This window comes from Cololabis saira, chromosome 1 (genome assembly GCF_033807715.1).
Source record: "Cololabis saira isolate AMF1-May2022 chromosome 1, fColSai1.1, whole genome shotgun sequence".
Classification (NCBI taxonomy): domain Eukaryota; kingdom Metazoa; phylum Chordata; class Actinopteri; order Beloniformes; family Belonidae; genus Cololabis; species Cololabis saira.
Genome location: NC_084587.1, coordinates 40,376,689 through 40,393,004, shown reverse-complemented (window position 1 = coordinate 40,393,004; position 16,316 = coordinate 40,376,689). Strand labels below are relative to the sequence as shown.

At 46.4% G+C, this 16,316-nt stretch overlaps 1 protein-coding gene across 4 annotated transcripts in view; it reads left to right on the top strand.

The window, feature by feature from the left end:
* LOC133445683 (E3 ubiquitin-protein ligase TRIM21-like) overlaps nucleotides 1-13,081 on the top strand; it is a 39,625-nt gene extending 26,544 nt beyond the window's left edge. The window contains exons 1-2 of one of the 4 annotated variants that reach the window (XR_009782779.1): nucleotides 6,874-6,933; nucleotides 8,681-8,792. Coding sequence is in view for 3 of the 4 variants with exons in the window: in XM_061723034.1 (XP_061579018.1) it covers nucleotides 11,438-13,081 (1,644 nt within the window). In the remaining variant the exon portion in view is untranslated. Of the gene's footprint in view, nucleotides 1-6,873; nucleotides 6,934-8,680; nucleotides 8,793-8,813; nucleotides 8,831-11,428 lie in introns of those variants that run through there. The other 3 variants (XM_061723042.1, XM_061723049.1, XM_061723034.1) reach the window with 3 other exon arrangements.
* Nucleotides 13,082-16,316: the final 3,235 nt, after the last annotated feature.

Below are 16,316 nucleotides of genomic sequence, written 5' to 3'. Positions count from 1 at the left end.
CTCCAAAACTGTTAGCTAACTGTTAGCTAATTTTCTCCCAGTTGCTAGCCATCTCAATATCATTGAAATACACAATTTTGACCCACTATGGTTGAAAAAGTATAATTTGGGATAAATAGGGTTAACAAGCTCAATCAATAACCAAGGAATATTGACTTTTTTTGTCTAAAGAAATCAAAGAACAGGAAACTTACCAAAGCGTGTGAAACTGTTACGGTCCTCTTTGCTGTTAATTCACCTCAGGCAAAGGGTCCTCAGCGATGGGACTGACCATGCTATATACTGATTTAAATATTCAACATGGTGGTCTCTTTTTGAATATTTTTCCCTATTCACCTGGGTTTTTCCCGTCTTAGAATTTAGAGAACAAATGCTTAATTTGCAAAAAAAAAAAAAATCCCAGACAACTTGCAACTCGGGTACCGTTTTTTTTGGACTCAGCACCCTTGAAATATGTAAGGTAGGCCGGTTCCCGACTTGTACCCATAAATGTTCCTTACTTCTTATAAAAGGCCTTTTTTCTGAAATCCGTCTAGACTATTGGGTGCAAAGCGCAGACCCCCGCTGGCGTTCTGTCGATTTCTGCTGCTTCGTCGAAAAATGCTACCGCCGCATAAACCGATAACGTCTGTCTATCGATTTTTGCTACCATATCAGAAAATAATGGTTTTCTACCTTTTGTAGAGCTACAATTTTACTGTGTTTTACTCCCTAGCCCACTCCCTTTCCCCCAACTGGTCCTTGTCTCGTGACAGGCCGTCATTGTAAATAAAATTTTTCTTAATGACCTGCCTGGTTAAATAAAGGCCAATGACTGAATGCATATCAAATAAAGCCATAGAATTGTTTTTTTTCCCTTTATTGTATAATGTTCACAAAGTGTAATGCAATTCATGTCATGGGTATTGTATTTTGAAGGATCAAATACTCAACATCCCATATTATCAATTTTAAATCAATATTTCAGGGGTAGCATAATTTGATAGTCCAGTAACCTTTGATAGTCCTATCAAATGATGCTCCCGTCACTTAAAGCAGCACTATGTAACTTTTCCACCTTAATATAATATTTCCAGAGTCATTGTGATGGTACATCATCTTCCAACAGGTTTAATGACGCCTCTGTCATGGTCTGGGGGGGTCTGTATCGCCTTCACTGGCACTATGTAACTTTGAGGTGCATGGTAGGAATCCTTCCACACTAAAAAACTACACATTTTTATGGCTTTGACTGCTTTACGGCATACGTCACTTCCCCCTCCTACCCGATTCGTAGTCGAGATGAAAATGGGTGGGGCGTGGAGCGCAGAGCTCCGCAGAAGCTGGTAACCCGTTGCTGTGTTGTAGCTGCAGCAGCTCCACATAACAGACGTGGGGAAAAGATCGCTAATGGTTTAACTTTTCACCGCTTTTCTGTTCGGAGGCAGAACCACGGAGGCCAAGTATCTGAGATAACAAAGAGTCGTCGGCTCGGTTGGATCATGGCTGTAAGACGACCAAACATAACCTTCCACAGTAAACCACAAAGAAACACTCACACAGACCGGGGTCCAGGGTCAGCGTCATGGGGGGTCATACGCGGGCCATGCCCCCCCAAATGAGTTATTGTGCCCCCCTCCACTCGCCCACAAGCAGGCCAAGCCTTTGTGCCAAACTTTGTATTTTATTGATTACTTATCTTATTGAACGTGAAATCATCCTTCGTAAATTACATTTAAAAAATACATTTACAAAAAAAAAAAATTTTTTTAGTTATATTTGCGTCACATGTGGGGATGTATGCTCATTGGTCCGGTTCTTGACCTGTGACCTACTGGTTTGAGAAAGCCAGAAAGCGCGGCCAGTGAGCACTACGGCGCTAGCATTTTTCACAGTGAGCCCAAGCTATTATCACATTGAAATAACATTTCGAAAAGACAATGGATATAAGAAAGTGGCTACACGGTGCTGCGTCTTCTAGGCCTCCTCCAGCTCCATCTACGGAAGAGGGAGCAAATACACCCGGCCCCAGCACCGCTGCCCCTGAAGAGCAAGAATCAGAGCCTCCTTGTGTGAGCAGCCATGATGCACCTGCTAGTGCTACCTGTGGAAGAGCAGCCATAGATGACCTCGGGACCGACCAGCCCAACCAAGTTGTTTTACAGCAGTACCCTGCCAGCATTTTCAGCGGTAGGAAGCGTTCATTTGTCGCTGCTTGGTATCACAACGGAGACTGGCTTGAATACAGCATCAAAGCCAATGCAGCATTTTGTTTTTGTTGCCGACATTTTAGTGGCCATGGCAGGTCTCAAACAGTGGATGCTTTTGTGAGTGTGGGTTTCCGTAACTGGAAAAATGCAACCGAAAAAGATCGTGGATTTCCTAAACACGAATCTTCAAAGGAGCATATCTCTTGCTACACACTGTGGAAGGAGCGGGAGAGGCGCATAGATACTGGAAAGGAGATTTCAACACTTGTCAACGCAGAGCAACTACGAAAGAACAGGTATTACGTCTCCTCTCTCATTGATGTTGTGGGATTTCTGACAGAAATTAAGCATTTACATCATATTGCGTTCTTGAACAGCAGTTTGTGCCCCCCCGCTGGTTATTATGTGCCCCCCAATTAGATCTGTTCTGCCGCCGACTCTGCCGGGGTCGGATCAAAACACAGGTTTTATTAAACCACAAACAAACATTCATAATGACCGGGGTCGGATCATTCAGACGGGTTTTATTCCCCACTTCTCCAGCTAAACGCAGTTGCTGGCCAGCTCTGCGGTGCGATTAACCCCAATCTTCAGATAAAACGAAAGTTACGCCTGTAACTACGGTTCTATGAGTCCCGGATGACCGCCAGGCGGTGCTGTAAGCACTGGATATCTCCCCTCGCACATGCGCATGTCGAGTACAATACCAACAATGTCACGTCACCCGTGACCCCTGCATGACCCCCGGAAGGGGTATAACTTCCGGCGTCAGCATGGATCTTCTCCTAGAATCTTCTTGCGAGAGCACGAGGATTCGGAGTGACCAGCAGGCCTGGCGGTCATCCGGGTCTCATAGAACCGTATTTCTATTCTATTTCGTCCCTACTGACCGCCAGGCCATGACGAATACCAACAATGTCACGTAGAATCCCGGTCACTTACCTCACTGACCAGGGGCAGAAGGACCCGGGAGTAGAACCACGCCCAATGGTTGGAGTGGCGACATTAATCCGGTAAAACCTGGAGAACGTGTCCGGCGACGTCCACGAAGCCGCTGTGCAGATGTCCTCCAGAGGCACCCCCTTCAGGGCAGCCAAAGAAGCTGTGACGCTTCTGGTCGAGTGGTACATCACCCCCATAGGCAAGGGGCGGCCACTGGCCCTGTAGGCGTGCTCGACGGTGTCCACCACCCAGTGGGACCGCGCTGTCCAGAAACAGCACGCCCCCTGTTGGGGCCACCATGGCAGAGAACAACCTGCTCCGACCGTCGCACAGGCGCGGTAGCATAAGCAGCGAGGGCCCGTACGGGGCACAAAGGGCTCGGCCCACTCTCTGCAGGCTCGGGGTCGAACCGGCCAAGCTGGATAGGCCGATTAGCACGAGTGCGTGGCAGGACCTTGGGCAGGAACGCCACGTTCGGCCTTAACGTAGCCCCTGAGCCATCTGGGTTCCGCCCCAGGCAGGACCCGCTGACTGACAGGGCATGTAACTCACCGACTCTCTTTGCCGATGTCATAGCGAGGAGAAAAGCTATGCTTTGATGATGATGATTATTATTAGGGCCCGAACACTTACAGTGCCAAAGCCCTATTGTATCTGTAGGAAATGTTCTCGTTTTTATTTTTCTCGTTTTTATTTTTCCGACGAAATGAGGGCCTTTTTGCCCCCCTAAACGTGCCCCAAAACTCACCAAATTTTGCATGCAAGCCAGGCCTGGCGAAAAATTTGATATTTAATGGTTTGCATTAATGGGCGTGGCCTAATGACTCAACAGCACCCCCTAGAAAACTTCGTGCCTCAAGCCCCACAATACGATTTGACGTACATGCACGAAGATCGGTACACACCTGTATCATGTCGCAACTTAAAGAAAAGTCTCTTGGTGCCATGGCCGAAACCGAACAGGAAGTCGGCCATTTTGAATTAATCGTGTAATTTAGCCGCAATTTATGCCATTTCTTCGGCCGCTTCTTCGCCAGAACCGTAACGTGCACTAAGGTGTGTTATACATCAAAATGTGCGTCTCAATCCTGCAACGTTGGGCATTACTTTTCTCAGTCAAAAGCGTTACCGTGGCGACGATAGACGCCTTCATCTGATTGGTCCATATTTGATAGTTCCTACTTTCTGCCATAACTTTTGAATGGTATGGCATACAGAGTCGTGGGTGGTGTCATCGGACTCAGTTTTGAGTACTTGACCTTCATTGGCATGAATTAGCCCCGCCCCTTCTTCTGATTGGTCGATATTGGATAGTTCCTATTTTCTGCAATAACTTTTGAATGGTTTGACATAGAGACTTGTGGGTGGTGTCATCGGACTCGGTTTTGAATCCTTGACCATAATTGATGAAAATTGCACGCGCGACGGCCTGTTCATCGCTGCTTGCAGCCTTAATTATTATTATTATTATTATTATTATTATTATTATTATATTATTATAGAAAATGGATGGATGGCTGAATGGATGGATGAATGGGATGCCTGGGTCTGGGGCCCTCCGTTGTTAGGCCCACGCGGATGTCGCCCTGTTGGGGGTTCCCTCTCTCCGGGCCCGTCTCCGGTCCCCCCCGCTGCCGGCGCGGCGGGCGCTCCTTTGATTCTCGTAGGGGTGGGTGTACCTGCCCGCGTTGGCGGCCGGGGCGGCCCCGTCTCTCCGGGCAGGCTGGCCCCTCGCCGGGTGGGGGTCGTTAGCCTGGGGGGTGAAGGCCTCCTGGCCACGTGTCCGGCCCAGACCAGGTGGTCGGGGTTTGCCTGGGTCCCGGTCCGCCACCGTTGGTTCCCTGGCTGCCTCTTCCCATGGTTGTGGGGGCCCCGCCCGCAGGTCTCCTCGGCCACCGCTGGGAGGGGGTGGGCCTCGCTGCCGGTGGGTTTCCTCCCGCCCTCTTCTCCTCTGTGGGGTTGCTGGTGGCCTGGGTTCCGGGATCTGGGTTCTTCCTTGTTGGCCTCTGGTCTGGTGGAGCATCGTTTCATCAAAGACTTCCAGGAAATCATCCAGGAAAACAAGAAAGAGAGCCCTGTGAAAGTAAGTTGTGTTTATTTACTGGGCTGCAGTTCTGTTACATTGCTGACACACACAAACACACACACACACACACACACACACACACACACACACACACACACACACACACACACACACACACACACACACACACACACACACACACACACACACACACACACACACACACAGACATACACATCTGCTCACTCACCTACATACTCACTCCACAGTTTTGGGGGTCAGATAGTCGCGGTAGCTTAGCCCAGCTTTGATTGGGTCCCGGGTACCTGGGATGGTTGGTCCTTGTGTTTCTGCCTGTTCTATTTTTTTTTCTCTAGCAGATTTCCGGGGCTCGTGTGCTCGTTGTGCGTTTCCATGTGTTTTTCATGTCTTTGACTAGCAGTGGATGACTTAACTTTCAAGCAAGAGATTCCCAGCATGCCCAAAACCGTTGTATTAATCTTCACCTGCATGAAAAGCAGTGCAGTACATCTCGAAGTTGCACATACACTGGACACAGACTCCTGCATCCATGCATTGCGAAGATTTATCTGTCGAAGAGGTCAAGTTTTATCTTTAAGATCAGATAATGGCACAAATTTCATTGGAGCGGAAAATGAATTGAGAGAAGCACTCAACGGCTTAAATCAGGACAAAATTCGAAGTGTTATGCTTCAACGAGGGATAAAGTGGCGATTTAACCCCCCAGCAGGATCCCATCACAGCAGTATTTGGGAAAGATTGATCCGCATGGTTCGAAATGTGCTGAAATCTGTGCTTAACCAATAAGTTCTCGATGATGAAGGATTGCAGACTGTTCCTTGTGAAGATGAAGCGATCTTAAATGATCAACCCATAACTAAAATGTCTAACGATCCACTGGACCTAGAAGCACTTACACTAAATCACCATCTTCTGCTGAAAACCGAGCCTATACTACCACCTGGACTCTTTGCAAGAGAAGACTTGTACAGCAGGTGCAGATGGAGACAAGTGCAATATATGGCGGATCTGTTTTGGAAAAGGTGGACACAAGAATACCCTCCCCCTGATCCAAGAATGACGACGGTGGTCTAAAATAAAAAGAAGCTTTGCTCCAAGTGACATTGTTCTGGTGGTTGATTCCACTGCACCAACAGGATCCTGGTTAATGGGAAGAATACTGGAGACGCAAAGATCTCAAAGGGTCTTGTCCGCACAGTTCGGCTCAAGACAAAGAGCAACATCTTGGAGAGACTGATAACCAAATGTCAACGTCTCTGTCTATGTCTACTTCAAGAAGCTGAGGCCTAGACACGGCAATGACTGATGGCCTTTACTCAGAAAAAAGGAGAAGAAAAGAAGATGAAGAATCAAGATGATTAAATGCAAACATATAGTAAGAACATAACCTTTAATTTTTGGAAAATTGTATAAAGTTTAAAAAAAAAGGGTGAAAAAAAGGATGTATGTAGCTCAATTTTTTTTATTTGTAATTGTTCTGTTATACACTTAGGACAATTAGGGGCTAGTGTGTAGGAGCCATTTATGTTTATTGTTGGCAGTTTATTTAATTTAATTATTGGGTTGTGGTTACATCATTTGGACACTAGGTGGTTGTGATTAGAGTTCACCATATAGAAGGTATAGGTAACAGGAAGAGGAAGGCACAGGAAGGGGAGGGCAAACAGTTCTCACCAGACGCACAACAGATCACACAGACAAACAGAACAGAGCTGCGCCTGCAACAGAAAACTGGTATGTTAACCTTTTCTTCCAACTAACTGCAACTGTCACTGCCAGGAATTTAGTTATTTGGGTCTGCTTTGCTTCACTCCTGCCCCACCTGTGAACAGTGTTGAACAAGTTCATACTTGTCATGAATTAGTTCAAAGTTCAGTTCACATAGTTTAAAAATGAACAGTTCACGTTCATAGTTCACCATTTTCATTTTGAACTAGTTCAAATTCAGTTAATTTCAATATTTTTAGGTGAAAAGTACAAATAAAACGCCACCCTATCCTAAAACTGTCGTAGTGGTCTTCAACCCTGGTCCTCAGGACCCCCTGTCCTGCATGTTTTAGATATTAACCTGCTTCAGCACCTTGATAAAAATGACTGTGTATTAACAGACTTGTGCAGACCTGGATGACAAGCTGATGACAACCATTAATTAGAATCTGGTGTGATGATGCAAGGAAACATCTAAAAATGCAGGACAGGGGATCCCTTCTGTATACAATCATGTATTGTCCTGGTGGATTTTCAACTTCACTCAGAGGCTGTAAATCTCCAACAATGTAGTCCATTATCAATATGTCTACCTGTTGCTGGGAAATCAAACCCCTGAAGGCTGCAGCAGTGTGACTGGGGTCGTCTGGGGCTCTTGGGGGTCTTCTTGGTCTTTCCTGAAGACTTTTTTTGATTGTTAAGGACTTGCAGATATTTTCTCACACTGGACGGATGCTTTAACTCCACATGACCTTTCAAATTTGAAGTTGACGAGGCAGACGCTCGAACTTGTTTTCTCAGCGCAGGTGGACATAATTTGCAGAGAGAGGTGAGATTTTTACCGTCGGACTCTTTGGGAGACAATGTGTAAAATTGCCGCAAATAATGATAAGCGGAGGCATCATCTGAGGGGCTCGCTGACGCTGCGTCTGCAACGTCTCTCTCTTCATTAATCTATTAAAGACTGCACCGGGCTCGGGCCACCGTTGCCATGGAGCTGGTGCCCGTTGCTATGCTAGTGTGCACTGCATTGTGGGTAATGTAGTGTGAAGTCGTCGTCTTGTCGAGTATTTTAAATGTGCGCCGCCCACTGGTGAAATGTATTCCGTAATAATTGGACCTAAACAGTGAAGCTGAAACTCACATAATCTGAACAGTTCAAATTCCAGTTCGTGATCTGCAGAATGAACAAGTTCACGTTCTAGTTCTTTATTTGCAAATATGTTGCGCCGCTTGTGTGGTGGCGGGTGCGCCTGCCCGCGTCGGCGGCCGGGGCGGCTCTGTCTCTCCGGGCAGGCTGGCCCCTCGCCGGGTGAGGGTCGTTGGCCTGGGGGGTGAGGGCCTCCTGGCTACATGTCCGACCCGGACCGGGTGGCCGGGGTTCGCCTGGGTCGCGGTCCGGAGCCGCGGCATTCCTGGCTGCCTCTTCCCGTAGTCGTGGGGGCCCCGCCCGTGGGCCCCCTCGGCCACCGCTGGAAGGGGGGCGGGCCTCGCTGGCGGTGGATTGCCTCCCGCCCTCTTCTCGCCCTCTGTGGGGTTGCTGGGTGCCTGGGTTCTTCCTTGTCGGCCTCTGGTGTCGCGGGTGGCGGGGGGGGCTCAGTTCAACGTTCTCACAGAAATTAACGTTTTCAATGAACATGTTCATTTGAACTCGTTCATGCACAACACTGCCTGAGAAGTAATGAAGAAGCTTTGTAAATAGGCAAACTTTTTGGAAATTGGTCTTATTCATCACATAAACTCTGCTGTTTGATAATAATCCTGTAAATCAGAGGAAGGAACCAGAGCAGAGGGAGGAAGCAGGAAAGTTCAAGTGTGACGGAGCAGAAATCCAGTCCAGAAGATTCCTGTTCGTCTCTGAAAGAAGATCCAAGAGAGTCCATCGGGTTTTCCTTCACAACACAGCAGATTCTCTGAAACACTGGTGAGTACAGAAGAAAACATTTACTGTGTTTCTGTCAGCAGGAAGAAAAAACTTCAACTCAGTTTACTAAATGTTATTCTGGAAATCTCCATCCTACTCTGGTCAAAGAACAGGAACGTTTAGAGGAAAATGATTCACATGAAATAGTTTGTTATTGTGGAGCCGTGACATTTATAATCTAAACTGTGTAGATTAAACTTTCCTCATTTTATTGTCAGACAGTTCTTTTCTCTGAGGATTCGTGACAGTCTTTGTTCCATCTCTTTCCTTCTCTCGTTGTTTTTCTCTTCTTCATTTTATTATTGTAGCTTTAAAGGTATAGTCTGTGATCGTATTCAAAAACATTTATTGTTATACTGGGTGAAATGGTCCTTCCATCCTGAGAGTAGCCAGTGAATAATGTGTTTAGAAAAAGGAAAGAAAAAAATCCGACCTCTCTGACAGCTTTAATCCTGTAAAAACTCTGACCAATCTGTTTTTTGCGCTCCGAATGGCATGGATTGGTCAGAGCACCAGAGGCTTGGCAGGGGGGAAAGAACCAATCAGATGCCTTCATTTTAAGTCCTTCCCACACCCTCCTCTGTCCCATGCGCGCACTCTGCTTCCAGCCCCCGTGTCCACTTCCCACGGGTCCTCCTCGGCTCAGAGTGTCCCAGTGTAATCCCCCGCCCGTACTGGACCCCATACGGACCCCATACACCTCCATCCCCACGGGTCTCCATCCCGGCAAGGGCATTGAGCGCTGGTGCGGCTGGCGGTGCGCTACCGTGCAGGCTCTGTTGCCACGGCTACGCCGTAGGGCTATGCCGTAGGGCTACGCCGTAGGGCTACGCCGTAGGGCTACGCCGTAACCTATGGCGTACGGTACACGGCGACGCGCACCATTCTGTGTTGGTGTAACGCAGAACCATAAATCAGCCTTACGGCGTACTCTATGCCGTAGGCTCTGTGTTGGTGTAACGCGGAACCATAAATCAGCCTTCAGTGTGTGCTCTGTCTGCTGTTCTGAACTCTTCTCTGTTGTGCTCATTTTGCTGGGACGTCGGGTCCCTCCGCTGAGACACAACTTTTGCGGTATGTGTTCATTGTTGTGTCTAAAAATTTTTTAGACACAACAATGAACGCATACCGCAAAAGTTGTGTCTCAGCGGAGGGACCCGGTGTTCAGAACAGCACACACTGAAGGCTGATTTAGCGTTCCGCGTTACACCAACGCAGAATGGTGCGCGTCGCCGCGTACCCTACGCCGTAAGCTACGCCGTAGGTTACGGCGTACCCTACGGCGTAGCATGCGGCGTAGCCGTTGCTCCAGAGCCTACACGGCACTGCAGCCACCGCCAGCCACACGGGCGCTCTCCGCCCTCGCCGGGATGGAGAAGCCTCTCTCTATCCCGGTCCATGCCGTGCAGGCTCTGGAGCCACCAGCCTGCCGCGGGACCTTTTAAATCAACGCAGAGCCTACGCCGTAGGCTACGATTGATTGATAAAAAAAAAGCAAAAGAAAAGGAAAAAACAAAATAAATGCAGCCTCAACAGGGCACAAGCCAGTGTCCTGTTTGTGCCGGTGTTCTGCCATTTTTTGCTGCTTTGCCAAAAATGCTACCTAATGGTTTTCTACCTTTGCAGAGCTACAATTTTTGTGTTTAGTTTTTTTCTGTATTTTACTCCCTAGCCCACTTCCTTGTCGCTTGCCAGGCCGTTATTGTAAATAAGAACGTGTTCTTAATGACCTGCCTGGTTAAATAAAGGTGAATGACTGAATTAATATCAAATAAAGCGATAGACTTGTTTTTTTTTTTCTCTTTATCGTATAATGTTCACAATGTGTAATGCAATTCATGTTATGGGTAGTGTATTTTGAAGGATCAAATACTCAACATCCCATATTATCAATTTTACATAGTGCAAGAAATGTTTGGCGGGGCAATCAAACTTTGAAAATCGATTGTGCGCATGCGCAGAACCACAAAGTAGCATTTCTCTGCAGGTAACAAGGATTGGCAGAACACCGGTCCCAAGCCCGGGTAATTGCAGAGGGTAGTGTCAGGAAGGGCAATTGGGTTAGCATACTGTGGAGAAGATAGATGAACTGATATGATGACAGCATAGTTTTGGGGGTTTGACCCCCAAAATGCGGCACGGGCATCGCCCACCCTACATTTCAGTGTGCCCACCTTAGTGGGCCTCGCTAAATCCGGCCCTGCTAAAAATGATGTGCAGTGCCCACCTAATCAGAAACGGTACAGATATTCTGTGATATTCTTTTATATTTATAAAAAAATAAAATTATAAAAAAATAAAGGATCCCCATAACTTTGATTGGGTGGGCAGGACGCACGTTTAAAACCGGCCTCGCTTACAGGTGAATGAGACATGGGGTAGTTTTGTTGAAAATGTGCTGTCTAAAATGTCCTGGAAAACTGGACTCCTGCAAATGCACGTTCCCCAAAGTTTGTGGGGGCGTGGCCTTGGACGGAGCGCTGACGGGAGGGGGAGGAGGGGACGGGGCTTAGAGGAGGTGCCACTTTCAAATCTTGCTAGCTCTCCAAAATCAAAGACTATACCTTTAATGTTTCACACTTTCACTTTTGTTTCCAGAGAACCAACATGTCTGCTGGCAGCAACCTGAGATCTGCAGATCAGTTCCTGTGCTCCATCTGTCTGGATGTGTTCACTGATCCAGTCACCACACCATGTGGACACAACTTCTGTAAAACCTGCATCACTCATCACTGGGATGTTAATGTTCTCTACAAGTGTCCCATATGTCAGGAGACCTTCAACACCAGACCTCAACTGAAAGTCAACACCTTCATCAGAGAGATGGTTTCTGAGTTCAGACGTGAAGCTCAACAGAAATCCAGCAGCAGCAGCTCAGAGCAACAAGCTGCAGAACCAGGAGAAGTTCCCTGTGACGTCTGCACTGGAACCAGACTGAAGGCCCTGAAGTCCTGCCTGGTGTGTCTGCTGTCCTACTGTGAGATTCACCTGGAGCCTCATCTGACAGCTTCACGTCTGAAAAGACATCAGCTGGTGGAGCCTGTGGAGAACCTGGAGGACAGGATTTGTACGAAGCACGATAAACCTCTGGAGTTGTTCTGTAAGACCGACCAGACATGTGTCTGCATGCTCTGCCCTGTTTTAGACCACAAGACTCATGAGTTTGTTCCTCTGAGAGAAGAATATGAAGGAAAGAAGGCAGATCTGGAGAAGACAGAGGCTGAGATTCAGCAGATGATCCAGAAGAGACGACTGAAGATTCAGGAGATCAAAGAGTCTCTGAAGATCAGTAACGATGCTGCAGACAGAGAGAAAGCAGAAGGTGTTCAGGTCTTCACTGATCTGAAGGAGTCTGTTGAGAGACGTCTGAAGGAGTTCATGAAGGAGATGGAAGACAAACAGAAAACTGCAGAGAAACAGGCTGAAGACTTCATCAAAGATCTGGAACAGGAAATCTGTGAGCTGAAGAAGAGGAGCTCTGAGGTGGAGCAGCTCTCACGCTCTGAAGATCACCTCCACCTCCTCCAAAGATTCTCATCCCTGAAAGATGCTCCACCCACCAAGAACTGGACAGAGGTCAGAGTCCATCCACCTTCATATGAGGGGACTGTGGTGAGAGCTGTGGACCAGCTGGAGAAGAACCTCAGAGAAAAGATGAAGAAGCTGTTTGAAGCTGAGCTGAGGAGGATCCAGCAGTTTGAAGTTGATGTGACTCTTGATCCTGATACAGCACATCCTGGACTCATCCTGTCTGATGATGGAAAACAAGTGTATGATGATGATGTGGAAAAGAATCTTCCAGATAATGAAGAAAGGTTCTGTACATGTGTTGGTGTTTTAGGAAAACAGAGTTTCTCTTCAAGCAGATTTTACTTTGAGGTTCAGGTTAAAGCAAAGACTGAATGGGATGTTGGAGTGGCCAGAGAGTCGGTCAACAGGAAGGGACAAATAACACTGAGTCCTCAGGATGGTTCCTGGACTGTTTGGCTGAGAAATGGAAATGAGTATGAAGCTAATGATCGTCCTTCAGTCCGTCTCCATCTCAGTTCTCCTCCTGAGAAGTTGGGGGTGTTTGTGGATTATGAGGAGGGTCTGGTCTCCTTTCATGATGTAGATACTGCAGCACTTATCTACTCCTTTACTGGCTGCTCCTTCAGGGAGAAACTCCACCCGTATTTCAGTCCCTTACTCAATAATGGAGGTAAAAACTCTGCTCCTCTGATAATCTGTCCTGTCAATCAAACTGTCTGATCATTGATGTAATGAATCTTTATCAACTCTCTGAATGTTCATGTGAAATGATTAAAGATTAACTCTGACTGATGGAAACAAATGTTCAAGTTCCCTCCAAAGTTCTTTCATCTCATTAAAGGTATCATTTTGTTTGATTGATCATACCATTGGCGTTTCTAGCTTCTTTTTAGGGGTGCTACAGCACTGAACCCTAAAATTAGTGATGTCCCGATACCATTTTTTTCACACCGAGTACGAGTACGAGTATTTTCATTTGTGTACTCGCCGATGCCGAGTACCGATCCGATACTTCTACCACAAAAATAACTAGGCTAAAAATGCAATGAAGATCTGGAGGCTGATGCACACCTAAAAAAACTTAAAAAACAGGTGCGTTGGAGTAGGTAGGAGTGAACAAAGGAAAAAAGGGGTCTCCCGCACACTGTCAAGTCACTTGCAAAAGACTTTAATAAAGCAAACAAACAAACAACGTTTCGGTCCACAGGACCTTTCTCAAGCAGAGATTTTTTTTTTAAAAAGAACATTTAAGGCAAATATATGGCCTACTATAGCTAGGACAGCCAATCACCGGCTGAGTCAGTGGGGGGTCGCAGGAAGACCTGCAGCTGTAGTCAACTAGTGGTGATTTTTTTGCAGCTCCGCACAGGGGTTGTGCCGACAGACTCAGTGAGTAGCTGAATAGTGAGCCTGTAAAGTTAATCTCACCTCGGGCAGACACACAAGTGAGGCTGTCCTAGCTATAGTAGGCCATATATTTGCCTGAAATGTTCTTTTAAAAAAAATCTCTGCTTGAGAAAGGTCCTGTGGACCGAAACGTTGTTTGTTTGTTTGCTTTTAGTAAAGCAGATTAGTGAAACGATACTTCACTTTGGTATAGAAGCATGAAATTTGGCACAGATAATCTCCAAGATCTACACTTTAGGGAACAGGCACGTGCCACTCAAAATTCCAAGATGGCGACCCCAAAATCCAAGATGTCCGCCCAAAAATGTGTTTTTTTCTTTATAACTCAAAATGCCTTGGTTTTAAGCCCCATAAAAATATTGAAGTTGAATATAAACTTAGGTATTGTGGACATTTTGGTACCAAGTACATGTCTGTATCCATTACGGTTCTTGAGATACATCATATAGAAACTTGTATATACCCGGAAAAGTGAGAATTTTGTAAGATTGTTGTTACGAGAACATGGATTTATGAAAATGTTACTCTCATAACCTGATATTTTCAGTAGGGTTACTTACTATTAAGACAACCTGGGGGTTGTCTTAATCTTAGATATCCCCATGGCCAACCCTCAACCTGGAGGCCCAGGGCGCTGCTTTGTCTGCCTCCTCCCCTTTTAACTATCCGGCTTAGTTAAACTTGCCAGGGATATAAATAAAATAAATAAAATCCCCACCGGCATAGCCCTCAGGATGATTGGAATACTCAAGCCTCTCCACCACGGCAAGGTGCAGCTTACAAAGAGGAAGGGCCACTTGTTTGGAAAATGGCCAGTAAATATTCAGGATGGGACCGTTTTTAAACATGTCTTCCACTCCTGTCCTATATTCATTGTCAAAATGCTTAAATATTGATGCAAGCATATATGCTCCAAATATTGTGTTGGCCACTCTTTTTGAAAAAGTGTATAGCCAGTAAAAAATCAAGATGCTGCCTTTTGCAAGATTGCAGGCATACAAAGGGCCACTGTTATCGCAAAATTCAATGACCAGCAAAAATTTAAGATGTTAATGTCCACACTGAATTTGAAAGGTTGTGCATTCGATCCCCTGCCGAGTCAAACAAAAGACCATCTAAAATACTACAGTTCTCCCTGCTTGGCACTCAGTATTATGGGTTGCATCAGGGGCATCATATCAAGGAAGGTGCACTTGTCATCACGGTACTCGATAGGCTCCAGGCCCACCACAAGGTTTTCAGTTTACTTGCTCTATTCACATTTGCAACCGCACAGTGCTGTGCAATTGAAACCCAACTTGAAACATTTGCACCTTCCACAACACTCTGATTTGCAGTTACACTTGGCCAGCTGTTCACAACTTTGAGCAACAGACGCATTTGCCGTCCAGTAGACCTGCCACTGTGCACCGACCTTTGTCCATCCCCAGTCAGCAGGGCTCTCTTCTTGTGGCTTACGCTGGGTTGCCTGACCCCATATGCAGCCTGCCTGATAGGCAGCGCGTTTAGTGTGTTGAAGCAGAGCTGCTCTTGTTGGAGGAATGGCTTCATATGGCCTCTGCTTTCGGGCAAACATATCAAGCCTAGCCTCATCTACACTAACGTCCGTACTCGATCTGTCGTACATGAAGACAACAAACTTCTCCAAGATCTCTAGCTCACCATCAGTCAATACAGGAGGGTATTGACCTAGTTTGCTGAAGATGGGAGAGGCCTCAGGGCAAATGTCCCAGGTTTGCCAGGCAGTTTTTTTGCCTTTGTTCCGAAAGGCTGATACAGTATCGCAACCTGTGAAGGTGTGAAAGAAGAGTATGCCTTTGGTCTTAACAGGCCCAATAGAATGGTACAGGTCATGAACGCCAATCCACTTTAGGCTCACACCATGTCCAAATGCAACCCACAGTTGCTGCAGACCAAGTTCTTGGAGGGATGGAAAGATGTTAAGTGCGATAACAAGAATATCGGTGTCATTGGCTTTGATCATTATGGTTTTGCTACCCTCCTCAGTGGCATGTTTGGCATGTACAAAGATGCGGCTATCAGCTTCCTCATGGAAACATTTATCCAGACTGTCTAGACAGGTTTCAGAGGTCACCAGTGTGCCCTGGTTGTGTAGTGACATTCACTCTACTATACTCTACTATAATGAGAATTTGATGGCCATCTTGAAAATAGGGCCGACATCTTTAACTAATAAGACAACCCCCAGGTTGTCTTAATAGTAAGTAACCCTACTGGAAATATCAGGTTGTGAGAGTAACATTTTCATGAATCCATGTTCTCGTAACAACAATCAATCTTACAAAATTCTCACTTTTCCGGGTATATACAAGTTTCTGTATGATGTATCTTAAGAACCGTAATGGATACAGACATGTACTTGGTACCAAAATGTCCACAATACCCAACTTTATATTCAACTTTAATATATCTATGGGGCAAAAAATCAAGGCATTTTGAGTTATAAAGGAAAAAGCACGTTTTTTGGCGGTCATCTTGGATTTTGGGGCCGCCATCTTGGAATTTTGAGTGGCACGCGCCTGTTCCC